Genomic DNA, 26,654 nt, shown 5'->3' on the forward strand with positions numbered 1-26,654 from the left:
CATTTGGAATATATATGAAAAATAATTGTTCTCTTATTACACGCATTTAAAATGATGAAATATACATACTAAAATAAATGTATTACAATATAAGACCCATATATAATACCCATTTTTTACTGGGTATGTAGACGCTTTTCACAGGAACGAAAGTTTAATGCAGTTAAAGTTTCGACTCCATTCAAACAGTGCACTGACTGACACGCTGGGGGTCAAATTGTGAGGATGTGCCCGGTGGAGCTATAACCAGAAATGTCGAGTTTTACCAAATCTGCCCAGGTAATACTGTATTCATTATGTGAAACCGTTTAGGAGTTTATATGTCGCTGTTTCATTTTCTAGCTAAATTAGTTGAGCATAGGATTATGTTGTCTGAGTGATATGGTCTTTGCAATTGTAGACTACTACAGTGTAGAGCAGGCTTAGCACCTTTAAGATGATTGAATATGATTGTGTTGTGAGTGTTTTGTGCTGTGTATGATTGGTTTTACACCTTTACTCAGCAATGGGCCACTTTTGCACGGTCGTGGTACCTGATCGACGCCAGGATGCAGCCTCCGGGGAAGATTGCAACCATGTGTGCAATCAGGCTGAAGGGCAAACATAAGCCGATTTACCACGCACTAAGTGAGTCCCAAATTGCCATTAATATTATAATTATCTAAAACAACTGCATACGTTTAGTAATGGATAAACAGTGTCCTTCACAAGCATTATGGAGCCAGGTCCCGTTTGTAATGGAACTATAAAAATGACCACATGGTGGTGATAAAACATCACAAGCACTATCAGCATTAGAGCTTGTCTTTCCTCTTATTTGATATCATACTGTTGTTAAAAGCTATCCAAAAAGAATTGGTCTTTATTTGTGTTTTATCTCTGTATTGGATATTTATTCCAGGCCGTTTTAAAGCATGTCTTCTACCTACCTGTCATTTGGCTTTTGGATAGACTGGAGAGGGACTTGGAGGATACAAGGTGTATACTTTGTAAGCCTTTCTCTCAACTGTGTGTGTTTCTTCTCCAGGTGACTGTGGGGACCATGTGGTAGTTATGAACACTAGACATATAGCCTTCTCTGGGAACAAGTGGGAACAGAAAGTCTACTCCACTCACTCTGGGTAATGTTTACTGTGTTGTTTTCTTCTCTGAACATCGACTACGTGTTGTGGCCCAGTTCAATATTCCTTTGTCTAGCAGCTGTAAGTATGCTGCTGGTCGACTTTGTTTTTACCCTGATTTGCCACCTAATGCACTTCATCTAAGGTCCTCTTGCAAACATGTTTGACTTCCTCCCGAAACTGTAATCTGTTATTCCACAGAACTGCTACATAGAAACTGAGGGAATTACCCTGTTAATTCAAATCTCTGTCAAACCTGTGAATTAGTGTATATACGATCACAGGGCAATTAAATTGACTTACAGTTTATAAGGTGTAGCCACAATACATTTGTCTGGATTAGTGTTTTATGTGATTCAAGCGGTTGTGTTCTCTGCCCCTCAAAGGTATCCTGGTGGATTCAAACAAGTCACAGCCACCCAGCTCCATTTGAAAGATCCCAAAGCGGTATGTAGATCTAATTGTGCCTGCAGGATCTCAGCATAGCCATGCTATACAGCCCAGAGCATGGCCCTTGTTTCCCAACCCTATCTTTTACGTACCTATTGCCTACCTCTCTTCTCTCTCTCCTCTCTCTTCTTTCTCACTGGTTCTCTGGCACATTAGCCTCCATTAATGAGATGGATGCCCATCCCCTGGCTGAGTTATTCCAGCAGGGTAGGAATCTATCAGGGGTAATTGTGGGTAATGATCACATTCGGGGTGAGCCCCCTCCCTGCATTTGACCACACACAGACGCTCACCCCTTGGTATCATGGTGAGTGATTATTTCCCCAGACTGCACTCATCCATCATCAAGGCAGCAGGTCAGAAATTATAGGCAAAGCCTTGATTAAGCCATCAGGGGTGGTGTCTATTATATACATATGAAGGATTAAAACTGGGGAAAGATGCCAAGAAATGTCCCAGGAGACATTTGCACATTTTGGCGATTTTCTTATCTGGCATTCTTGCATTGAATTGCAGTCGTGTGGAGAATTTTCATTGTTCTTATTTGTTTTGTTGCAGAGGCCAGAATAAGTTGGTCTTTTCTAAAATGTGGGAAGAGTAATCACTCTTTGGGTCTTTTCCAGATAGTAAAGCTGGCTGTCTATGGAATGCTCCCTAAAAACTTGGCCAGACGAACCATGATGCAGCGACTGCACCTCTTCTCAGAAGATGTAAGCCTCCGTAACTTATCCTACCCCTACCTGGTTTAACTCCACCCATGCTCCTTTTTACCCCACCTGGCCTCCCCTGCTCTTCCCTCCCCTTCTCTAACCTCTCCCCTGTTCCTCCTCTCCCCTGCTCCCCCTCTAACCCCATCCTTAAATCCTCCTCTAATCCCTCCCCTGCCCCTCACTAACCCCTCCCTGTTCATCTTCTAACCCTTCCCATGCTCCTTCTCTCCCCTGTCCTTACCTCTAAGCTCTCCTCTGCCCCCTCCCCTCCTCTAACCCCTCTCCTCCTCTAACCCCTCCCCTCCTCTAACCCCTCTCCTCCTCTAACCCCTCCCCTGCTCTAACCCCTCCCCTGCTCTAACCCCTCTCCTCCTCTAACCCCTCTCCTCCTCTAACCCCTCCCCTCCTCTAACCCCTCTCCTCCTCTAACCCCTCTCCTCCTCTAACCCCTCCCCTGCTCTAACCCCTCTCCTCCTCTAACCCCTCTCCTCCTCTAACCCCTCCCCTCCTCTAACCCCTCTCCTCCTCTGCCCCCTCCCCTGCTCTAACCCCTCTCCTCCTCTAACCCCTCCCCTGCTCTAACCCCTCTCCTCCTCTAACCCCTCTCCTCCTCTAACCCCTCCCCTCCTCTAACCCCTCTCCTCCTCTAACCCCTCTCCTCCTCTAACCCCTCTCCTCCTCTAACCCCTCCCCTGCTCTAACCCCTCCCCTGCTCTAACCCCTCCCCTGCTCTAACCCCTCTCCTCCTCTAACCCCTCTCCTCCTCTAACCCCTCTCCTCCTCTAACCCCTCTCCTCCTCTAACCCCTCTCCTCCTCTAACCCCTCTCCTCCTCTAACCCCTCCCCTCCTCTAACCCCTCCCCTCCTCTAACCCCTCTCCTCCTCTGCCCCCTCCCCTGCTCTAACCCCTCCCCTGCTCTAACCCCTCTCCTCCTCTAACCCCTCTCCTCCTCTGCCCCCTCCCCTCCTCTAACCCCTCTCCTCCTCTAACCCCTCTCCTCCTCTAACCCCTCTCCTCCTCTAACCCCTCCCCTCCTCTAACTCCTCTCCTCCTCCAACTCCTCTCCTCCTCTAACCCCTCTCCTCCTCTAACCCCTCCCCTGCTCTAACCCCTCCCCTGCTCTAACCCCTCTCCTCCTCTAACCCCTCTCCTCCTCTAACCCCTCCCCATCTCTAACCCCTCTCCTCCTCTAACCCCTCTCCTCCTCTAACCCCTCTCCTCCTCTAACCCCTCTCCTCCTCTGCCCCCTCCCCTGCTCTAACCCCTCTCCTCCTCTAACCCCTCCCCATCTCTAACCCCTCTCCTCCTCTAACCCCTCCCCTGCTCTAACCCCTCCCCTCCTCTAACCCCTCTCCTCCTCTGCCCCCTCCCCTCCTCTAACCCCTCCCCTCCTCTAACCCCTCCCCTCCTCTAACTCCTCTCCTCCTCTAACCCCTCTCCTCCTCTAACCCCTCCCCTGCTCTAACCCCTCTCCTCCTCTAACCCCTCCCCATCTCTAACCCCTCTCCTCCTCTAACCCCTCCCCTCCTCTAACCCCTCTCCTCCTCTGCCCCCTCCCCTGCTCTAACCCCTCTCCTCCTCTAACCCCTCTCCTCCTCTGCCCCCTCCCCTGCTCTAACCCCTCTCCTCCTCTAACCCCTCCCCTCCTCTAACCCCTCTCCTCCTCTGCCCCCTCCCCTCCTCTAACCCCTCTCCTCCTCTAACCCCTCCCCATCTCTAACCCCTCTCCTCCTCTAACCCCTCCCCATCTCTAACCCCTCTCCTCCTCTAACCCCTCCCCATCTCTAACCCCTCTCCTCCTCTAACCCCTCCCCATCTCTAACCCCTCCCCTCCTCTAACCCCTCCCCTGCCCCTCACTAACCACTCCTCTCCCACCCTATTCATCCTCCAACCTCTCCCCTCCCCTGTAGGAGCTCCCAGAGGACATCCTGGCCAACCTGACAGAGGAGCTCCCTCAGCCCAGAGAGATCCCACGCAAACTCAACGAGTACAGCCAGGAGGAGATTGACGCCTTCCCCAGGCTCTGGACACCGTATGTAGCCTCCAACACACACACACACACACACACACACACACCTTCTCATACATACACACACACACATGCTCTCAGACACGCTTTGCTCTCACACACGCATGCGTAATCACACACACAGGCTCATTCGCTGACATGCAGAACACATAGACTTGTGAAAACACAGGCGTTGGTCACTAACTTTTCTAGCCGGAAAAACAATTTCCTCCAAAAACAACTGGACTGCATTGGCAACATTTAGGACCCTCCTCCTGGTTGAAGAATTGATGTTTCACCCAGGGATGTGACAAATCTGGGATTTCATCTAGCTAACTTAGCTTGCTAAATATGCAGTAAATGTTAACTGGCTGGCCATTGCCCACCAATTCAGCAAGGGCCTAAACAATGGAAAGAGTTTCCCGGGAGAAATAAATGATATGTCAAATCAGACACCAGGAACCAAATGTAATTCTAAAGTAGCTGTCGCTCGATGTCCGTAGGCGAGTTGTTGATGTACTGATAGCAGCAAGGAGTTCATTAGAGCTGGCTTGTCAGTCTCTGAAACGCTGTAGTCATGGCAAGCTAGCTGGCTTCACGTCTAATCTGTTTCTTGGCATGAGTAACAGTTATTAAAATCCCATTCATCAAGATTATCCTAGCATATCCTCAGTTAAGGTGCTCGGCAGACTGCCCTTTAATGCCCCTTCCTGCAGCCTTGTCACCCTGCTAATGACTTCATCGCTTTGTCTATGGAGGGTCATTTATAATTTGTGAAATTAAATTTTAAAAATCCTCTTATCCTTTAGCAATCTGAGGTAGTGAATTAGCTGGAGTAATGTGCAGAAATAGAGCTAGTCAGAATGCTAAATATATGAAAGGATGTCTATCTTGAAAACTACTCAATGCTTGGGTAGTGGTGGCTGGAAAACACAATTCCAGTGGTGGCTGGAAACACAATTCGAGAGCCAAAGTGCTTTGAGATCGGTTGTGATACAGCAAATATATTAGAAATTGTTCTTTGGTCCGACCAAACCATATAGGCACACATTGTACTACTTTGTTGTTTATACTCCTTTTAATGCGTCTGGTCCATCCTCCTTGGGATTTTTGCCCATGTGAATAAAGAGGGAATGTTTGGTCAAGTCCAGACGTCTCACCTCCCCCTCCGAGAACCAGACAAAGTTGTATCGGAAGCGATTGTGACGACGGCAGAACAGAAACCCAATCTCGTGGAGTGGTTGCAGACATGTGGGTGTAAATTATGTGTGTGCCGACGGGAGCACAGACGGTACCGCAGTCTCGTTGAACCTTTTGATGACACTTTAAACTGTATAACAGAGCTAGTTAACATTTATGGGAACTACATGTTCGATGTGGGCCCTAAGCCCTTCGCATGCACACACACACTGTCTCCAGCTGATGCCTTCTCTCAGTGGGTTTGCTGTAAGCAACCTTAAACCAAGAACAGAAGAAATTGTGTCCTGGATCCATTTACGGCATCATTGAAGGACAAGCATATCAAGCCCCGGGCATGAACATGGCATTTTACATCATAAAATGTTCAAGCCCAGGTAGGCATGTATGTGTGGTTCGTTAATATGCATTATGTTCAGGTGCCACTTTATAGTCATTTGGAGAAAAAGCAACTCATTTACAACATTTTGCAAAATTGGAGATTGTAAGAAGGAAAGGGCGAATTATTGGCCACAATAAATGTCAGTGTATTGATCCAGTATTGACAGAAATGCAAGTGCTCGGTAAAATAACAATCTCACCCTTTCTTAACGGAATGCATTGGCTGTCATTGACTCAAGTGCCCCGTGACTGCAGAAGTATAGGCACAAGCACAAAGTCTCGTTCTGCCAGAGTAACTGCGTAGTTAAAAATAGAAAACAGAAGTCTTACTAGGAATGAATCAGCATGAATGTCTGCATTAACTTGGTTTAGAGAAGCTACTGTTTCCTGCTAGACCAGAAGGCAGATCAGTGCATGAGCCCTAGCAGTATAATGTACTGAAGGGCTGCCATTACGTCTCTGGAGAGTCGGTGTGTGGCAGGGAGGGCATCGTGCCCAGGCCAGACGTGGTACTGCCAGCCTCCATCACTATGAGGGATGGCCAGTCCTGCCCAGTCTGTACACAGCGCCCATGCCAAGTGTCTCCACAGCCTATTGCCCCGACCCCCGCCCCTTTCGTCCCCTACAACCTTCAGCGGAAGCTAAGAAATCAAGCCAGTCACTGGTACTGTAAAGCAGTCAAAGCTTCTTAAAAATTCCCCTTTTCTGATAAAAAGTCAACAGAGATTTGCTGTGTTATCTTTGCCTTACAAACCCAACTTATTTTTAACTTGACCTGTCGCTGAGGTGATATTGAGGGGGGGGGAATCATTTTCTCCAGATGTCCTTTGTGGAGTACAGATTAAAGAGCTAGGCTGTTGGCATGGCGACAGTGGTGGTAAGGGGGTGAGGAGCTTGCTGCGATGTCAGGGGGTGATCGATGTGTTGTAGGAAGAGGCGGTGGAAATGGGTCATCCTTCGAATCAGTCTGCTGCTCACCTCCTCCCGCCTGCCTCCGTCAGGGGGCTGCACTGGCCAGCAGGGGACAGGTGGGGGCGATGGAGGGCCACCTAAAACTGGTAAAAGACAGTAGTCACCGACTGAAGGTGTCAGGGGTGCAGAAGTCCTTGACTCCTTTTGTCCTTTATCCTTGCCTTAGTTAAAAAATATTTTGGAGAAGGAAGTTCCAGGAAGAAAAACAGGATTTATGTCCAATGCATATAGAGGAAAACAAAAGGAACCACTGTCCCAGTCAAATTGGCTGTTGAAAATATATGAAATCTTCACCTATTAGTGAAAAGAAAAATCTGAGGGGCAGACGAAATGGACATATCTCTCGCCATTTTGTATTCAGGCATAGTAATAGGCCTAATGTGAACACTTCATATGCTATGACAGCCACAGCTTAACTGGACCTTTTACGTTTTCCCTAACGTTAGGCAGGCAGGAATGAGCTCCAGAGGATCTAGAAAAGTTTCCAAGTTTCAATTTGATTTAATTGTCTCTGCCTTAGCTGTGTTTTAAGCCTTCTCAACCCAAGGGACTTTTCAAATATAAAAATGTTGTGCCGTCGGAGTTAATTACTGCTCCACGCCCTGCTGGAACAACCCTTTGAATCATTTTCTCCTCTTTTTTTCCCTTTCTTTTCATTATCTCCAAACCCCAATTCTCTGTCTGCTTCAAGATGCCTTGTTGAGTCAACCCCCCCCCCCCTTTCCTTTCAATCAGGGATCAGTATATTGTCCTGTCAGAATGTTTCTATGATGATAAACGAGGTGTTTTCATTGTTTACTGGCCTAATCTTCAGAAACAATCAGTTGGTGTGTTTATGTCCGAGCTCTCAGGAGAGGTGGTGTGGTATTCAAGGGCAAGCTAACCCCAGCCCCTATTACCAAGCTAGTTAACATTCACGGGGGAACTACACACTGGGTGTTCGATATGGGGCCCGCTCCTTATTACTTACACTCACACATACATACATATGCTTATGGAATACTATAAAGCAGTTCTACTTAAATCGTTGTCAAGTGTTTACTATGTGTCTGTTTTCTGTTGTCTCCTTAGGCCTAAAGACTACAGGATGAAGTGATGTCATCTTATCACAGACCTCTGGTTCATGTAGTTTGTGCTGTAGCTCTGGCATCATTGCCCTACAGTACCATTATTTTGATATTACACAAAGTCGACATGTACGCTAGCAAATATACAAGTGAAGCAATGTTTTGATTTACATTTTGTTGTGTTGTGTCGATTCCATACCAATGAAACCCACCCGTTTATTGCCTATTGTTTAGTTTTCTTCTCTTTTTTTTTTTTTGAATAAATGATGACATGTCAAAAAGAATTCTGTGGTGAAATCCTGATCGTCTGAGACGCCCGGCAGCAGTGCGCGCGTGCGGTTTGCCTGCCTCATTCTGACACGAGACGAAGAATATTAAACAGAAAAGAGTCTTTGTCCCTTGCTGTTTGCCAAAGAGCATTTCTGCAGTCTTTTCAGAAGTCTGATCTTTGTCTTAATACAACCGCCATTCGACCTTAATTGATTTCAGATGCCTCTGTGGGACCTGTGTAATGCAAGCGTAGGCTTGTGAAGTCTGCAGGCCTGCAGTAAAACAATTGTGGAAATCTACCCTGACCATTTACTCACTGGGCCATCTCTCTTCAGGAAGATTTTGTCAAGTCATGCCCAACATAGCGTTGCAGTATAAAAACTGCTCTTACCATAGAAATACAGTGCAGCAAATAACTGTTGTATTACAGTTTTATTGGATATAAAAACAGATCATAAAAGTTGAAATAAATAAGTTCCTGGTTTCCCAGGATTGGCGGTGAGACATTCCACAGTCACCTGTACCCCATGCTGCGAGTTAGTCTCAGCAGGTGTTAGACCACAGGCCTAACGTTTTGACGACAACTCCACAGTGACCAGGCCACACGTTGCATAATCAACAACAACATATGGGAAGACGAAACACATTTGTCCAGTTCGTTCCATGACCTCCTCGAATCAACAGAAAGGATATTACTAGATGTTGTGATTCTGTATTCTTGAATGGACTCCTAGCTAAATATGACACCCTAACATTACATTTGTCTTGGATGAAAGACATCTGCTTTGACATATTGTACATTACATGGGTAGAAGACACGATTGAAAGTCATTTCACTTAATCGAAAGATACTTTACAAATAGTGTAAGTTGCCTTGACAAGAGAAGACAACTAACAAGGACCAAGGACAGTCAACAAGCATAGAGACTGAAATTATACCTACTGTTGTAAAAAAAAAAAAAAAAAGCCTGTACAAGTGATATCAAATCATGACCCCAAATTAAAAAATTATATTTGCTAGCTAATAACTAAACTACCAAATGGTACACAATCTAGTTACACTGTCAAACCTGGCTCAAAGGATGCATGCAACGTCACAAAAAGATCAGTCATTTAATGAACACATCCCCCCTCCCTTATACACTTACCCAGCACTATTTGCATAAATCAGGCACTTTCAGATTCCCCCTTTAGCAGTCCTAACATACAGAGGTCAAGAGAAACACTGGGCTGCATACAGCATCTAACCAGTTGGACTGGAACACCGAAATAGGGATGTTTCTCGACAACTGGACTACACCATACGTTCCAGACTGGGTGGGAAGCGGGTTTTGGTTCATCCTGTTGCAGATATAACAGGTGAGATTGAGGCGGGTGAGAGGGTTGTCAGTTTACTGGCTCCTCCCCCTCGGTCTCGTCTGGAACACTGCTCCGTCCAATCACATCCCGGGAGAACCGTCTCATCCCCGGCGACCTCAGCTCTGTGTCCTCAGAGTGGGAGGGGTTTGGGTTGAAGGGGCCTGAGTGGGCGGGGCCAGGGTGGCGGGGACCGGGGTAGTTGGGCTGATAGTACTGAGGGGGGTAGCCTCTGTACCCTCTGTACGGATCCTGCGCCTCTTCCTCCCCGTCCTCCTCATCCTCCTCTTCCTCATTGTAAGCACCAGCAGGGTTATAGCCTTGGTAGGAGCCGTGAGGCAATTGTTGGACTAAGGGAACATTGGGATCAGTTTGGAATAGTGATAACTATAACCACCTAAACCACCACCACCACTGATTGACATGGGTAAATTAGTGGAGGGTAGATGGCTGGTTAGTGTGAGTTGGTTAGCCAGTGGAGAATAGAACCCACAGCAGGGTATAGCCAGGGGAGAATAGAAGGCACAGCAGGGTGTGTGTGTATATATGTCTGTGTGTGTGGAAAGAGGGCCAAGCAACAGGGGAGAGTTAGTGGGATTCATGTCTGCCAGATTCACAAGGCAGCCACGGCGCACAGAGAAAGGGGGTCATGAGGGATGGGAAACACAGGCGCTGGGTCATCATGGCGTTGAAGGACTGGGGGTTAGGGAGGAGGCCAAGTACGCAAACATACACACAAGGAGCTACACCACAGAGCTGCTACCAGTTAGCATGACTGGTTTGGGAGAAGGGGAAGAAGGGGTATGTGCATGTGGTGGTGGTGGGAAGGTTGGAAGGAGTAGCTGGAGTGTGGAGAATGGTCCTCAGTAGTCATTCTCATACTCCTGCTGGCCTTTAGTCAGGGCCAGGGTGGAGGAGGAAGATTGGGGTTGATAGAAAGAAACAGAGAAAAACATTTCACGTTTATCAGTGCAAAAATAATTCAGACATTGCATTCATCATGCAACCCTAGGCCAGACAGAAAGAACTTTTGGTTACTATTTTAGAATGTAAGATTCTACTATTCAATACATGTCTGAAACTGAGTATAACAATCCGGTTAGGACAATATGTCCTTAGATTGTATTGACTCTTTATTTATTTTCTTAATTCAAGAAAATGCCAATAAAGATGTTCAGCACTTAAAATGGAGAGGCTTGTAAGTAATGCACACATTGCGCTCACTGGTATACACATACAGAGAGCACATCGTTTTCGCACATCGTTTTCGCAGTTTGTAGTTTATATTGTTCTACGTCTGAAAGATTGGATTGGAACGTGGTGTGGTGCAAGAGTCTTTGTGTTATATCTTGTGTGTTTTATTTAATTTTTATTAAGTGGGTTCTAGGTTTTTACATTGATTCAACAAATTCTAGAGAAGGCGGATCAGAATCTATCAGGTCTGGTGAGTTTTTTTAAACTGTGAGGATGCCTTGTCAAAGGTCTGTCAGACATTTTACAGTCTGGAAGAAATGACCAGACACATGGTCAGCCTTGTTAAAGCCCAATGGTGAAGAGTTCCCCATAAAGTTCTCACAAGAACACAAGCTTCACCATTACCCTTAGATGGCTAGAACAGTGTACAGACATGCTGTATATACAATGACCACTTAAATCCTACAAGGACCATCTACGAATAGATGTTTTACTGGATGAAAAGTCAGGGCTGGGCCAGACAATTTGAATTATTTTAGAGAGTAAAAACATTAGAGCATCATTGTCCAGTCATTTTGTCTCTATGTGTAACAATTCAATTAGAAATTCAGTTTTCCTCTTCTTTTGCTGTGGAGAGAGATGTTACGAACGACCTGTTTCCGAACAGTAGCTCTACCTGTATCATCTTAGAGCTCAACCCTGAATTCTATTTTGTGCCACTACCTCTTATTCCATAATTGAAGCGGTGGATAATGATTATAGTGGACAGAGCGATTCGAGGGTTGACTGGGTTGCCAGGTTATTCCTTATATCATTCCAGATACCGTGTCCCTACTATATGTGTAAAGTGCCAGTCCCAGACAGAAATCAACATGTCTATGGGAAATCTCATTAAAAAAATATTCTATTTATTGTAGACATCCTTTTAGTAAGGGTAACTGGTGCCAGATGTCTGTTTAGTAGGCTGTCTGTAAAGACGTTTCAGTTCAATGTAGAATTCTTTACCTCCTACGTTGTAACCCAGACAGGCGTTCTGGTCGCAGTACCCTGCAGCTCCCGCAGGACCGGTGGAGCCAGGGGTGCCGGGTCGCCCGGAGGTTCCCTGGTTACCAGGCCGACCAGGAGGGCCCTGGCTGCCTGTCCTGCCCTCACCAGGGAGCCCTGTAGGGAGGAGACACAATCAAGCCAAACCCCCCATCTGCCGTCTGAAAGTGAGCATTCCTATGGCCGCTGTGTGCTTTCAACCGACCACTGAGGTTCTGTGCTCATCATTTAAATCTGTTTTCCCATGATTTACTGGTTGTTAGTCTAGTTTCTACAGTACCATACACTCTCTTTCCACACCTCCCAGAATAGAGAACTAAAGAAGTACAGAAATACAGAACTACAGTTGTGAGCTTTGTGTCCAAAGTGCAGTCATTCTAGTGGTCACCGAAAATATGAAACCAATCTTTTCAAAGTTTTCAATTGCCAGTAACTTGTGGATCGGCTGGAGTTATTATTTGTTCTACTGAAAGACTAAAACTCTTCCAGAAGCCACAATCCTACTGTTTTAGAAAAGTTGCTTAGTCATTAAGAAGTTCCAGACAGTTTTTGAGCATCGGGTATCGATTTAACAGTAATCTAAAACATTGTCTACTGTTGACTTTTTATCTGAGCTGCAAGAAGTAAAATCTATGCAAGTACTAGGTTTCTACTCAAAGTGTTGACAATGTGAAAGATTTAAGAACCCCGCCCTAAATCAAATCACTTTTTATTATTTGCTAAGATTAAAATAGATTTTTTGGTTTGTTATTAAAGTGAAATTCTAATGGGGATTCTTGAATGCAACAGCAATAATGGCAGCATAATTCAGTATACTGTTTATCCGGTCCCAAGGGCTATGTGTGTATGTTTGAGCCAGACAGATAGTCAGTCAACCAGACACTAGCTCAGTCTATGTGTAGGTCCTTACCTGGGGGTCCTGGGGGTCCTCGGGGGCCTTGCATTCCCACTCCTGGGGTCCCCTTCTCTCCCTTCTCTCCTGAAAGACCTAGATGCATGCATAAAACAAACAATTAGCTTTCACACCACCAAACCTGACGAAGCACAAACCAGATGGATGTGTAATCAGCTTGTTTTGTTTCCTCCTATTTCTATTATCTAGACCCATTCACAAATGATGGAACATCTCAGTTCATTTTTGAGTTCCAAGGGGCGTTATCAATGGGCGCAAACCAAAATGCCTCTGGATGTAATTGGACAGAACTGGACAGATACAACCAATCAGAGAAACAAGACGTCATCTTGGTTGTTTATGAAGGCGCTCCTCTGTACAGGCATTGTATTAAACCCCTCCATTTTCAGATTAAATGTTTTGATCGGCCCGACCAGATACTGGTCAGAGGGAAATCAGTTTGAATGGGAGTGTGGCCAGACCCTTCTGCCAGAGCAAATAGAACTGGCAGGTTGTGCACTAGTTTTTATGATGTCATTAAGTGGACTTCTCACAAAGTACTTTACAATAGTTTGAAATATTTTTATAAAAAATATGAAGCCATTTTCATCAACTCTGTACACACAAGAAATACATTTCTACTCTGTTTTCAGAGTGTCAGACGTTCTGAACCAGAGATGTATAAACCTTAAACTATATCATACATACACAGGCACACAGACACACGCACACACACAGACAGGATGAAAACCCGTCTCAGTACTGTGTACTCTTTACACACACACACACACACACACACACACACACACACACACACACACACACACACACATCCAAACCCTGCCCGGCTGAGTCAGACTGGCTGTGGTTGCGGTTTGGGTTTGACACCCACCTGACATGTTGTTTGTGTGTTTAGGTGGTGATGTGTGGACCATCAGACTGTTCTAGACACAAGGTCTCTCGGCCTGGGCCCTCTGTACTGCCTACCACAATCAGACTGTTATTATGGCTCTTAAAAAGTATTAAAGTTAATACTGTGTAAAGTGTATTAGGGATTTCTGTGGAGGTTTTCAGTTTTTGTGTTTCTTTTGAGTAAAATTGGCACTGGCACATGCATGGCTCATAGTACAGTATGGTTAGAGACTTCAAACAGACACACACACAGTACCCTCTAAATCCATACCTCGCTCCCCTGCCCGGCCGTTCTGTCCGTTGCTTCCGGGGAAGCCCGGTCTGCCTGCAGGGCCCTGCTCTCCCTGGGGTCCTGGTAAGCCTCTCCGGCCCGGCTCGCCTGGCGGACCCACCACCGTCCGCACCGACACTGCCTGGCTGGGGATCTGGTTCAGGACAGAGTTGTACCGCGACAGGTGGCCTGGAGGATGGAGAGCAGTTACTGTACGTCCACTCTGTTACGTTACGGTGTATTGTGCTGCGAGCCTGCAACCGTAATAAACATGAAATGACAATGATATTGTCCCCAAAAAAATTCACACATTTTTTACAATGTTTTGATGTGGAGTTTTAAGCATTCATCCACACACAAGTGGAGAACTCACTCTGAATCAGCTGCTCACACACTTGGCGGGCGATGGAGCGGACAGCAGCTTGTGACTGCATGTCACCCTTCAAAACAAACATCACGGAATGACACCGCTGTTCCACTTGAGTGGTCTCTCACAGGCACACGCACACCATTTGTCTGTCACACTCACAAGCCTAGCCTGCGTAGGTGTTTAATAGCGATCCTCAACCTTTAGCACCCTCGCAGTGAGCATACCCCACAGCAGCCAGCAATCAAACAGTCGAACAGCGGTCAAGTTAAGAGGTTCTGTCAAAGGAATTTAACATCTACCACCATGTAAAAGCTGGGAAAATCACACGGTGTACCTGAATGGCTGGGTTAATTTACTAGCTTTCGAGGAGGCTGCATTAACAGCTATAAAGCACAGCGAGGGGCTGTGAGAGGAGCTTGGCGGTGCATGAACAGACTGCTGGCTGCTGATTCATCTACTCTGCGACAGTTTGTTATCGTTCGAGAAAACTTTTTTACCCGAAACTACGATGAGACGCTGGTTGAAGTTTTGAGTTTTGTTACACTCAATATTTACTCCGGTTGGAAAAATGGTCGGAAAACTTACTCGTTCTCCCTTATCTCCTTTGGTACCAGCAGTGCCCTGAAACGAGAATAAACACAGGGTTTGGATAGGGTGAGAGAAGGATTCACGGTCCTCCTTTTGTATTATTCAAAAGTGCTAGTTTCTCTGAATCAACAGCTGTAAGATAAGAGCACGTGTTTCGGCAATGTCGTCAGTGCCTTCAGAGACACACAGAGACTGTTGTGAGTTTATGACCTGCTGGATCGAGCTCTGTCCAATATTGCCAAGCACATAAAGTAAAATGGACGCATATCTGAGCAAACACTATGGGAAAGCAGGAAAGAGTCTCCAAATAAATACTGTGGCCGTTTTGCTAGGCTGATATCATAAAAACTGTTGGACCTAACCACAGGGCTTTTAGAGGGGAAACATGGACTCATGGATCGCTGTCTTTGACCAAACATTTGTGTGTGTGCGTGTGTGTGTGTGTGTATTGAGCATGTGTTCTATATGATGTGCCAGGACTGGACACAGATAGGAGGAGAGGGGTCCAGGGGTGAGATCACCATGGCTTCCCTCTCTGACTACAAACTACCTCCAGCCTCTACAGCACTCTCCCTCTGGTGTCTCTCATCCTCTCACACTCTGACAAGTCACTGACATGTCAGAGGAATAAGAGAAAAGAAAGTGCAATGAGGTTTCATCATTCAGACCTGGCTTGGTCCCACGGGTGTAGTGACCTCTTTAGGACTTTTTTAAGACCCTGATGACCAAGCCACTCATACAGAGAGAAGCAAGGCCAGTCGCCTATGTGTGTGAGAGCTCACTTCAAACATGCAGCACATTATAAAACATCGACAGGTGCCAGGCAACTCACAAGGGCGAGGTGCAGAATTGGGTCAATTACACAGATCAGTGACTCGAAATTATTTGAAAGCCAAGTGTGTTTTCTTTGGCTCACAGTTGGCCAGATCCATTGGTCTCATTACACATATTACCATAAAGCAATCAGCCCCCTAGGTATCTGCAATTCAAAGGTGGGATACTTACTGGTGGCCCCTGGTCTCCTATTGACCCTGCTGGTCCATTGGGCCCCGGTACTCCCGGGGCCCCTGGGGTTCCCTGTGACAGAGGGGGAGAGGGCCAGTGATCATCTGTATTCAACACACACATAGCACCTACAATGTAGACACGACAAATTGTCCTAATTCCAAGTATTAAGTTAAAATTGTCCAATTGAGGGTAAAATGGGCTTGTCATATTTTGTTTTATAATAGAAGAAATAGGAATAAGGGCTTGCATGGTGGTGGTGGTGGTGGAGGGGGGGGGGGGGGGCAGCACTTACTAAAGGTCCAGGAGGGCCCTGCTGTCCCTGTGGCCCATCCTTCCCTGTCAGACCCTGGGGAGAGAAGGAGAATGAAGGAGTGGATGTTATTTCTGGGTGAGACATCACAGTGCTTTTAACCTTTGGGAGCAGGAACATAGCAGGGGTTTACCAAATCGTCAATTATATTTTGATGCAGAGTTGGTACAGAATTAAAAGGAGGTGCGAAGCTCGGCAGCTCGAAGACAGAGGATGGGACAACGGCGTTGGAGTCCGGTGAGCGTCCAAGTTTGTTTACATGACAGCTGCTCGTGAAGCCAGACTTTCCTAGATTTGTGACGGTGTTTGGCAAGGTTTGTATTCCTCTGGCTGACCTCCTAGCGCTGGCTTCAGTCAGCATCGTCTTTGCCGGTCACATACTGAGCATGATCTCAACGCCACACCATTCAACAGCTGGCTACACAACACAAGCTGACTGGCATTACAACATCCAAATGATCTACAGCTGCACTGAGATCCAACAAATATACAGTATGCTACTTCAAAACAAGCTTATTAGGGAAAGAACTCTGCCAAAGTCACCTAACACAAATCCTTACTCGTGAGCTTTTCTCCTTCCAACGGTTTAGTACTGCGACTTCAAGACTAACCTCGGAGCCAGGGAGGGACAACACACTGCATGGGATGGGAGGCCCCCGCCCAAGCTCCGAAACAGAGCCCAGATCTGGGCCTGCAAGCTGGCTCGAGGTCCCTGGAGACTGGAGGCTTCACCCTCGCACAGAACTGGGATCTGTCATCAACACTCTGGAGGCTTCATGCTAACACACCAACAGACCACCTGTTGACCATGGTGTACTTTTCTCTGCAGGTTAAGGTAATAGGTAAGTTCCTGAGGTTGAAAGTTGTAATGAAAAGTTCATTAAAAGAAAAATGGATTTCTGATGCTTTTTTTGTTATTTTATTACCACGACAAGACCTAGCTCTGATTTTTAGCTTTCCTTCCTTCCAAATGACTCTCAAATGAAACCATGAGTAGACAGTGGGATTTGGCACTATTAAAAACTCTGTCTCTGTTTATAGTTTTATTACACAGATGTGAGCAGTAACAGTCTGGTCCTCCAGCACGACTGGCAGCTTGCTAATATCAACATCATTGTGAATGGAATATTCTGGCACTTATCTATGCATACATCAGTTGTAAAGTGACACAGGGTTTTGAAACTTCTATTATCTATCTCACAATCATCATAATTGTTTATTTTATGGCATACTATAGCACTAATAAACCCATCCATTTCTTGTAAAACAACACAGTGATTTAAGACCTCTGTTAATCTATTTTTATTCATCACAATCAGACATGCGCGCACTGTAGTTTGTATCTTCAAAAGATATAACTGCAGATAACTGGTTGAGTACTGGATATTAACACTGAGGAAGTTTGTGAAGATAAGGGCCTTGTATTTTCCTTCAGGCCAAGGAAAGCCTCTGGCCTTTGCTTGATGACTCAACCATGTGGAAATCCCATTTCTGTGTATCTTTCCATATCTGTCCAAGTACTTCAGCAATAATAAAGTAGTCTGTGATTGAGACCTGAGACAGTGAAAGGCATATGGTCATATCATTAAGCCTAGACGCAAACAGGGATTAATTGGTGGGATTCAGTTTTAACCTCTCTGATTCAAAGCTCCAGACAGCACTGGTTGTTTGTCTACACGGTCGTACTTGAGGAGGAAGGAAACATAATGACAGGCTCATATAGCAGTTTGAAAGGAAGCATGTTGGGGCTTGTTCTCAGAGCATCAGAGCAGGTTGCAGAGCAATTTGTACTGTTTTACAGGAAAAAACAACATCATAAATAATTAAAACATTCTGCAATCATATTTGAATGCCAGTTATTATATATCGTCTTACCCTCTGTCCTGTTGGGCCGTCTCGACCAGGGGAGCCTGCAGACCCCGGAACACCCTAGACATGTAAAAAAAAAAGCATTAGTTAGTGCATTCTGAATGATCGTGAAGTTAGAGAAGGCATCAGTGATCTGTCGTGAAAGGACGTACTGTATTGTAAGGAGAGTGAACCGAGTAACAAAGTCATGCATCTTGGTCTGAAGTTTAGAGGCCTGCCAGTCAGTAAAGGAGCGACTCCTCAACTCATCAGCAACCATCTGTAACCAATCAACCGATCAAGGATCTAGTGCTGGGTTTCAGTATTATAACTACCGTCATATTCTGGATTTACAGGTGTACAGTACGTACAAAGTCATACTTTGTGCCAAGATAACATTCAGTGCCAGTTCTGATAGCACATTATGGAAGCTACAGTAGCAAGGCTTTTTTTGGCTTGTCTGACTCCTAACTCTGACTCCCTCTGCACAATGGAAGAAATAACGGACCAGCAGACTAATAAGAACCTGCTGCATCAGTTAAAGGTGCACTTCCACAGTATGAAGACAAAGTCTGTCTAACAGTTTGCAGTGTATGCACACTGCCTACAACAGTCCAAACTGTGTCAGCACAGCTGCAGGACCTACTAAACATCAAAAGGAAAAGTATGTTTAGGTTGTTTTATTTTCACATTACTTCCTTTAATTGGTAGCATTTTGACAAACAGGGCGTGCCTCAGTAGTAGCTTCAGAAGAAATGATACCTTTGAAGTTTTAAGAAGAATTCTGAAAGGAATGATTGATGCTGAGACCTTTCAGAGAAGACATTTCAAGGTTTTTGAAAGAAGGGGGTGTGACTTAGGAGGTTCTAATAACATCCTTGATTCACAACATTCACAACTTTCTCTACTCCATTCATCTGTGAATGTGTAACAGTTACACACCAGCAGCCAGCCTCCATTTTATACATAGTTATTACTGTAGATAGGGTGCTGGGTAAGATTCATCATTTTGCTGCAACCTTACTAGACAGCCTCGTAAAGCAAGGTAGTAAAAGCGAGGGTGTAATGTATGGGATGGGATAAGCCAGGCGTGATTAATGCTGTGGTGTTATATAGGGCCAGGTACTCCTAGCACCTTGTCTTCAAGACGCTGGTAATGATATCTGCCCTGTCGACCAAGCACACACACAGACTCTCTCTGTCTCTCTCTCGCACACACACAAACACACACAGTGTCTAAAATATGGTTTTGTGTGTGGAAAAGACATGGGCGCATCCAGTTTGAGTGTTTCTGTATCATGACATTAGCCCTGGTTACTCTGCCCGGCCTCGGACAAACTGCCACAGTCATCCCTGATAAATCAGCCCGGAAGACTGGAGGACAAGGACTAAGCAGAGATACTCAATGTATCGGGGAGAGATCAGGGAGGTAACTAAGTATAAATCAAACGCCCTTGTGAGCCACACAGTCAACACACACACACACACACACACACACACACACACAGATACACTACACAAAGCATTAATGGACACTAACTGACACCATAATGACACAATGCCTCCCACTCACACACACACACACACACACACACACCTACACACACAAATAACTCTAAAACTACAAGAAAAAAGACACACACACACACACACACACTGTTATTCATTGGAGTGGCTGCACATGCATTTTTCAATGTCAATTTGAAACTGAGAGGGGAATGTTCATGACAGGATTATATTGTATTTACTGCAGTCTGGAGCACTACAGGGAGAGGGAGTGGATAGAGAGAGAGAGAGAAAGAGAAATGGAATCCTGTAATGGATGTTCCAAACGTATGATATTCTCTGCCGCCGCTGTAGATTACAGAAAGGCCTTGAGGGCGCAATATTCCTCACCCATCTGTATTCCCTGTTCCTGACAAAATACCTTATTGCCTTGTATCACAGTTGTGTATGAGGCAGAGGTGCTACTGTACTGTTTTGTTCATGGTAAGTGCCTGGGTGAGGCTGGACTGGAGGAATAGCTGGTGGTCCAGCTAGCCAGCGGGTTCACTCTGTTTTAGGACAGCCTAACCAAGTTCTTGTCTCTGGGCATTGGCCCAGCAAGTATACACGGTGTTGTGGGTCGAACTACGTTCGAACAACATTGTGGAACAAACAAAGACAAGTTAATTTGTGACCATGAGTATAATATAATGAATGCACCATTAACCTCGGGAAGTTGTAGCACAGAATACACGTAAAAGCAAAAGAATGGAAGAATAAAAGATAAACAACTGTGACCAAAACATCTTTTTTTCCCATCTGGTGTTCCTAGCATCCCTCTCACTCCTTCTTCTCAGTCTGCATGTGTGTGTGTGTTTCTCCTTGTTGCTTCTCTGTACACGCGTGTCATGATGTAAAGACCAATACATGTTTCTTCTTGTTCAATGGAACAAAACCGGCACTGACCAAACCCTGCCCCAAGCCACTTAGGGAACAATGGTAACCACCGCTGCACCTTTCTACCCTGCTCTCTCTCTCTCTCTCTCTCTCTCTCTCTCTCTCTCTCTCTCTCTCTCTCTCTCTCTCTCTCTCTCTCTCTCTCTCTCTCTCTCTCTCTCTCTCTCTCTCTCTCTCTCTCTCTCTCTCTCTCTCTCTCTCTCTCTCTCTCTCTCTCTCTCTCTCTCTCTCTCTCTCTCTCTCTCTCTCTCTCTCTCTCTCTCAGCAGGTCAGGTCATTAATGATGTTGTAACTCGAAAAATGATTTTGCTCATCTGAGTGATTCCATTAGACCACCAGTGACGGGGGGCAACTCAGTAAGTACAGCAGACACCTAGCAACAGCACCATGGATGGCACCACCTGCTAGAGGCCAGTGAAGTGCAAGGCCTCATCTTCCCCCCATGCCTCACCTCTCTCTTTGCCAGGCGCTGTTTAATTCCCAAGCCTCTGGCTGTGCATGGCGAGAATTAAATATCCACAATCCAAAAACTCTGCAATATATCATTTTCAGCCAGAAAGTAGAGATGAGATTCTGACTAAGGGGAGGTAATGAGGTTTCGGTATTGTTTTGGAGACAGTTGAAGAATGAGTGTGTGTGCATGCATGTGCACTTTTGCACGTGTGTGTGAGTGTGTGTGTGTGCGTGCATGTGCACAGCAGGTTTTACCTGATGTCCAGGAGCACCGATGTCTCCCTGCTCTCCCTTCTCCCCCGGACCACCCTGAGGGAGAGACACGAGCCAGGAGAACAACTCACTGACTGACCAGACACGGACTCACAGACACCATGTGAAACTCAAGGTGATATGGGATACATCTATGCGAGACGTTTTGACTGTATGGGGTTTGTTTGTTTCACTTGACCATGCTGCGCTGTAGTGTTTCTTACTGGAGGCCCTTGTATTGAGAGTCCACTGGGCCCCTGAGGACCGGGGGGGCCCTGAGGGCCTGGGGGACCCCTCTCTCCTGAAGGACCAGCGGGTCCCTGTGAAAAACACACAAACAAACACGCACACACAAATATTAAGATGCTTACGCTCAGCACATTTAAATAAGGGTGCCTCAAATAAATAACATATTGATCCAAAGTCCAAACCAGTCTGCCATATTGTCTGTGCTCTGGGGGCAGTCATTAGCATTTACAGTTTACATAAGAGTGCCCTGTGCTCTAGAAAATTGATTTAGCCATTGCCAGTATAACTTTAATTATATTATACCAGCCAGAGTCAGGTTTATGTTGGACTGCAAAGTCCCCAGCTCCTATTATGGCACTGCACATCTGTTGTAACTTTGCTAGAATGCATGAAGCTGGGTTTTCAGCATCGACAAATGCAGAGAGAGACAAGAAATAACCCTGAGCCTTTCAAAGTAACAGAACAGAACACTCCCACAAAAGCAGAACCTCAAAAAACACAGAAATACACAAATAAACCACAGGGAGATGGAATGATTCGACCGTTCCAGAGATTACAATGTCTGAAGCTGGCTATGATGCAGAGAGCCAGATAATGACATGGCAAAGCTTTGCTCGGTGTGAAGAAAAGAAGAAAAAACACAGAACGGCCACTCCAAGAAAAACGGAATTCACCCCTTTCATGCATATGCAGTATACTGTTGAATCTGCACGTTTGTTCCACTGTTTCGGAGCTATTCTTTGGAAACCCCTTTGTGTGTCTGCGAGTCCCAGCCGTGGGTGGTCCCCGTGTGCGTGATACTGCACTATGCTAGCCTGAGACCTGACTCTAGCCCTTGAGAGTGAATACGAGAGCATACTGTGTACATTACCGTGTTGCCCTGCTCCCCGCGATCTCCCCGTGCTCCTCGGATTCCGGGACCTCCCTGGATCACACACGCACACACACACACACGTTCACAACAGAGATAAACATGATTATATCATGTGTGACGTCCCTCCAGGCAGCCTGCTGCTGGGGGGAGCAGGGAGGGTTGCTGATAGGGGCACACCTGGGGAAACTGCAGGACGTATAAAGCCATCCTTGACTGGCTCGCTCACTCTCTCCAGCTCTCACTACTCTCAGTGGTGGAGTGCTCAGTTAGCCTCATGTGGGGCTTGGGCTGATGCCCATGGATTTTAATTGACACCTTCCAACATTTCTCATTACAGACTAACCAGTCATCCACTCACCCACACTACTGATTTACTGACCGTCACGCCTCATCGGACCATTTGTTGTAAATTTGATTATCATAATTTGATTGGCCTACAACTCGTCATGTGGTGTCCCTATGATTGAGCCTGGCTGTAACAAATGTAAGTACATATGGCAACAAAATATAGACTATAACGCTACTCATACTGTAGTTCACATTAGGAATATAATGCATACTGTAAATACCTCATAATGTTGTTGATTGGTAATATTGATTTGGATGTTTTTAAAGCATTTCAGTATACATACAGTATATATGTATGTATATATGGGGAGTCAGGTGGTTGAGCGGTGAGGGAATTGGGCTACTAATCCGAAGGTTGCTGGTTCTATTCCCGGCAGTGCCAAATGACGTTGTGTCCTTGGGCAAGGCACTTCACCCTACTTGCCTCGGGGGAATGTCCCTGTACTTACTGTAAGTCGCTCTGGATAAGAGCGTCTGTTAAATGACTAAATGAATATATATATTCTCAACATATATTCACAATGTCTTTTGACCTCAGCTGTTGAAATGAGAGTTGAAACAGTTGAACCCCTGGCTGAGTGACTTGGTCTCAGATCAGATCTTCTGCTGCAGATCTGGGGACCAGTAAACCCAGGAACCCCCACGTAACCCCCCAGCTGACCCCCAACTGACCCCCAGTGGCCTCCTTATGCCTGCTCTACAGCTCTCGGGCTCCTCAGCACTGCCGAAGGCATCTGCAAGTATTTGTCCTATATGGCTGACTTCCTCTTCCTGTGTTTGCTTTAATTGCCCCCCTGTGGGGACGAGGGTGGCTGTCAAGTAGTTCCTACTTGACAGGACAGAGTCCTGTGGAGGCAGGGCCATAGCAGATGTGATGAAGGGGCAGCCACTCCATCTACCAGGCCTGTTTCCAATCAGCACTTGACCAAAAGCTCCTGAAGTAAGACATTTAACTCAGTAGTTACTGAGGGTGCCTTTGATTACATGTCACCCTGCACTCAGATGATAGCTGTGATGACGGTGGAGGACACTGGAGCTTTGAGGACAGATGAAGAGGATGGCCAGAGAGGATGCAGAGAGAAAATACATTTTAATCTTCTGGATGTCTGAAACAGAAGTCAGGCAGTAGAGACTGGGAAAAAAACAGATGGAATGTGGGTTTGGATATATATATATATATATATATATATATCCGTGTGTGTGGATGGAAGTCTATTGCCTAATCTGCTTTGATAAATCGATTTCCATATAATGACTTTCTCAAACATCTCGGTGTTGATACAGCCAGGCCTTATGCTTCTGCCCCCCCCCAAACCCCCCTACCCCGAGTCCTATACCTACACAACAGTGCTGCTTAAATTGAGTTCATTTATTTACGCTATTGGGTTTCACCTGCAGCATGAGAGAAAATGACCCACTCTACACCCTCTCCTCAACCCCCGCATGCACGCCTCCCTCCCCTACACTCCATCGCCACCACGGCAGAGATTACATCAGGTCTTATTCTAGACCCAAACTAGAAATTCACTATTAATGTCCTATTTAGTCCAAAGGTCCAGACTACAGGCCAGGGAAATAGCTCCACTGCAGTCATTTGTCTTTGGGAGTGTGAACAGGGAGACAGAGAGGTAAATGGAATGAGTGCTGGATGAGGAGGAGGATGATGAGGAGGAGGAGGAGTACAGAAGGATAGAGATAAGAGTGAGGAAGTGGGAGACAGAGTCTTACAGGGGGTCCAGAGGGTCCTGGAGGGCCTTTGCTGTCCTGGGAGCAGGTGCATGCTTGGGGCATGGCGGGGCAGTCCTCCTCCACACGCTAAAATGGAAAACGGACAGCAAAGTTGTTTGAAATAAGGTGCAATGAGCAATCTTCAACCCCCCCAAAAAATCTCCACAAAACTAAAACATCAATTTCTAGGTATTTTGTGTGTGCGTGTGTGTATGAGTGAGTATGTGAGTGAGTGTGTGTGTGTGTGCGCGCAGCCTGGAAGGCTTCAGGTTCCTATCTACCCTGTTTCATCAGTCTGTCAGGGGAAGAAAAGAGCACTCTCAGCTCTGGGCAGGCCCATACATCACACACAGCTATCTGGTGGCCAGTGGTCTGCCATAAACACAGTTATCATTACCTTCTTGTCCTGTCCCTTTCCAAATAACTAGAAAGTGCTCCTGGAGACCCACATATATAGGTATGTGAGCACTGAGCGAGAAGACTGTGTGTGTGTGTGTGTGTGTGTGGCTGCAGGACGTGTCATCCGGGCCGAAAGTAAACTTTGAACGTATTTGGTTTGAATACAGTTTGTTGATGTTCAACGTCTAAGTCAATCCTCAACATGTCTTTCCAATTTCCTTTTTCTGTGTGTGTGTGTGTGTGTGTGTGTGTGTGTGAGTGTCATGTCTGTCAGGGTGTCTCACCCACAGAGCCTGCAGGGTGTTCTTTTGTGGAATTGGAACTTTGATCTTCTCTGCTTTCTATCTGTCAGACTATGGCTACAGGCTTAAAATGGCCCCAGGCACTGTTCTGGAATTAGCGTTTCCACACAAGACACTAACTTTAATCATTAGTGGGCAAACACTGCAAACTGACCCTAGATTCAGAGCCGGAAATGCTTTGTTGGTTCTTACCAGGCCTGGCAGTTCACAGCACTTGTCCCGACCAGCCCACGATGTGCTGCAGATGATGTCAAACATCTGGAGCTGGAACTGTAGTAGACACACGCACACACGCACATACAGACACGCACGTACACAGACATCCATGCACACACATGCATACACGCACACACACACAGAGACATACACACACGCACGCCAGCGCACACACACACGGACACACGTACATTTATATACAGTGTGCAAAGATACTTCAAAGGAACCCTCAGGATCTGGTGGAAAATCTAAGAAAAGATAGATTACATTACTTCCGAGCTTTAGAGGTATTACTTGATGTTTGACTGAACGAAATTTAAACTTTTCCTCATAAGATGAGAAATCCCTGTGCTCAGCACTTTCCATGAGTCCGTCGCTGAGGCAAATTTGAATAATTTCAGGGCCTCCGGCCTCACACACATAGACAATGAAAGGGATTGGCAAGGGATTCATCATGTTACATGACAGCTCGAATTCCTAACAGAGACTCATGCTGCTCTGTGGTATAACTGGGGGGGTCACAGGTCACCGGGGTGGAAGGAGAACAAGGCCTAGGGTTGTTGTGAACGGTGACGATGTGAAGGTCACTTCACATTATCACTGTCTCGGCAAGTCTTACTTTTCCAGTGTGCTGGCTGCCGAGGTCATGTGTTCGAGGACCACTGCAGATTCTACCCTTCCCTCCTTACATCTGAACAACCCCAGTTACTGTGACCCAACACCCACAGAGGCCAGGATTGGGACTCGTAAACCAACCAAAGTCAGGTTCCCAATTGAAATCCGCCCAAAGTGAGATGAGCAGGGAGATGGTACAGACCGGAGCAGAGCTGTCCCCGGCCCCTCTGGAGCGGACCATGCGTCCCAACACCTCCCGGCCGTCCGTGCTGATGTTGCCAGCGGCGCTGATGCCCTTCTCCCCCACCACCCTGCAGTCCAGAACCACCCGGGCCGACGTCTTGCTGATGGCCACGTGAAGCTGTGGGGGACAGGAGGGAGGGACGAGAGGAGGAGAGGAGACAGGACAAGGAGAGGGGATGTCACGTCACCCACCACTCGGTAGCTGTCAGAAATATTAATCTATCAAGCATTGCACAGTCAGTCGGTGAACAAGTTTAAGAAAGCTTTATTGCTTGCGGCCGGCCCACAAGGAGACAAAAACATCACACGCCATTGTGCTACAAAGTTTGTCTGGTTCACAAGTCTTCAGGTAAGACCATTTATTGGTGAGAAGTTCCTCCCCTGCATATCAGCTGTCAATATGATCGATCCCAGAGACAGAGTGCATGTGCACGTGGAAACTTACAGAGTTCTCCGATCCTAGGCTTGACCATATGATTCACTCAACACAGATAAGGTTTATTGCACCTCTAGTATGATAATGGTCAACCTAGGTCAGTTTGTTTACGTAAGCCTAGTGTCA

At 46.2% G+C, this 26,654-nt stretch overlaps 2 protein-coding genes across 3 annotated transcripts in view; one reads left to right on the forward strand and one right to left on the reverse strand.

Moving 5' to 3' along the window:
• The first annotated feature begins 148 nt into the window (after positions 1-148).
• Positions 149-8,294, forward strand: mrpl13 (mitochondrial ribosomal protein L13). Its single transcript, XM_062464857.1, has 7 exons — positions 149-279; positions 504-627; positions 1,028-1,121; positions 1,508-1,568; positions 2,195-2,281; positions 4,194-4,315; positions 7,913-8,294. The coding sequence occupies exons 1-7, from the start codon at positions 253-255 to the stop codon at positions 7,935-7,937; spliced, it is 540 nt and encodes a 179-aa protein (XP_062320841.1). The 5' UTR covers positions 149-252; the 3' UTR covers positions 7,938-8,294.
• Positions 8,295-8,593: 299 nt separating this feature from the next.
• Positions 8,594-26,654, reverse strand: part of col14a1a (collagen, type XIV, alpha 1a) — a 73,700-nt gene continuing 55,639 nt past the window's right edge. The window contains exons 34-48 of one of the 2 annotated variants that reach the window (XM_062464858.1): positions 26,052-26,210; positions 25,211-25,288; positions 24,318-24,404; positions 22,239-22,292; positions 21,343-21,438; positions 21,122-21,175; positions 17,999-18,052; positions 16,106-16,159; positions 15,811-15,882; positions 14,803-14,838; positions 14,221-14,287; positions 13,848-14,036; positions 12,683-12,760; positions 11,734-11,889; positions 8,594-9,884 (exon numbers count right to left, since the gene is read on the reverse strand). In XM_062464858.1, the coding sequence (XP_062320842.1) occupies positions 9,565-9,884; positions 11,734-11,889; positions 12,683-12,760; positions 13,848-14,036; positions 14,221-14,287; positions 14,803-14,838; positions 15,811-15,882; positions 16,106-16,159; positions 17,999-18,052; positions 21,122-21,175; positions 21,343-21,438; positions 22,239-22,292; positions 24,318-24,404; positions 25,211-25,288; positions 26,052-26,210 (1,554 nt within the window). In that variant the 3' untranslated portion in view covers positions 8,594-9,564. Of the gene's footprint in view, positions 10,427-11,733; positions 11,890-12,682; positions 12,761-13,847; positions 14,037-14,220; positions 14,288-14,802; positions 14,839-15,810; positions 15,883-16,105; positions 16,160-17,998; positions 18,053-21,121; positions 21,176-21,342; positions 21,439-22,238; positions 22,293-24,317; positions 24,405-25,210; positions 25,289-26,051; positions 26,211-26,654 lie in introns of both variants that reach the window. The other variant, XM_062464859.1, reaches the window with a different exon arrangement.

This window comes from Osmerus eperlanus, chromosome 7, assembly GCF_963692335.1.
Source record: "Osmerus eperlanus chromosome 7, fOsmEpe2.1, whole genome shotgun sequence".
Lineage (NCBI taxonomy): Eukaryota > Metazoa > Chordata > Actinopteri > Osmeriformes > Osmeridae > Osmerus > Osmerus eperlanus.

What these genes read in the sequence shown, in the direction of transcription:
- mrpl13 (XM_062464857.1), top strand. Translation starts at nt 253, where the DNA reads ATGTCGAGTTTTACCAAATCTGCCCAG. An exon ending in ATTTGAAAGATCCCAAAGCG is followed by an intron (nt 1,569 to 2,194) that starts GTATGTAGATCT and finishes GGTCTTTTCCAG; the next exon opens with ATAGTAAAGCTGGCTGTCTA. An exon ending in TTCCCCAGGCTCTGGACACC is followed by an intron (nt 4,316 to 7,912) that starts GTATGTAGCCTC and finishes TTGTCTCCTTAG; the next exon opens with GCCTAAAGACTACAGGATGA.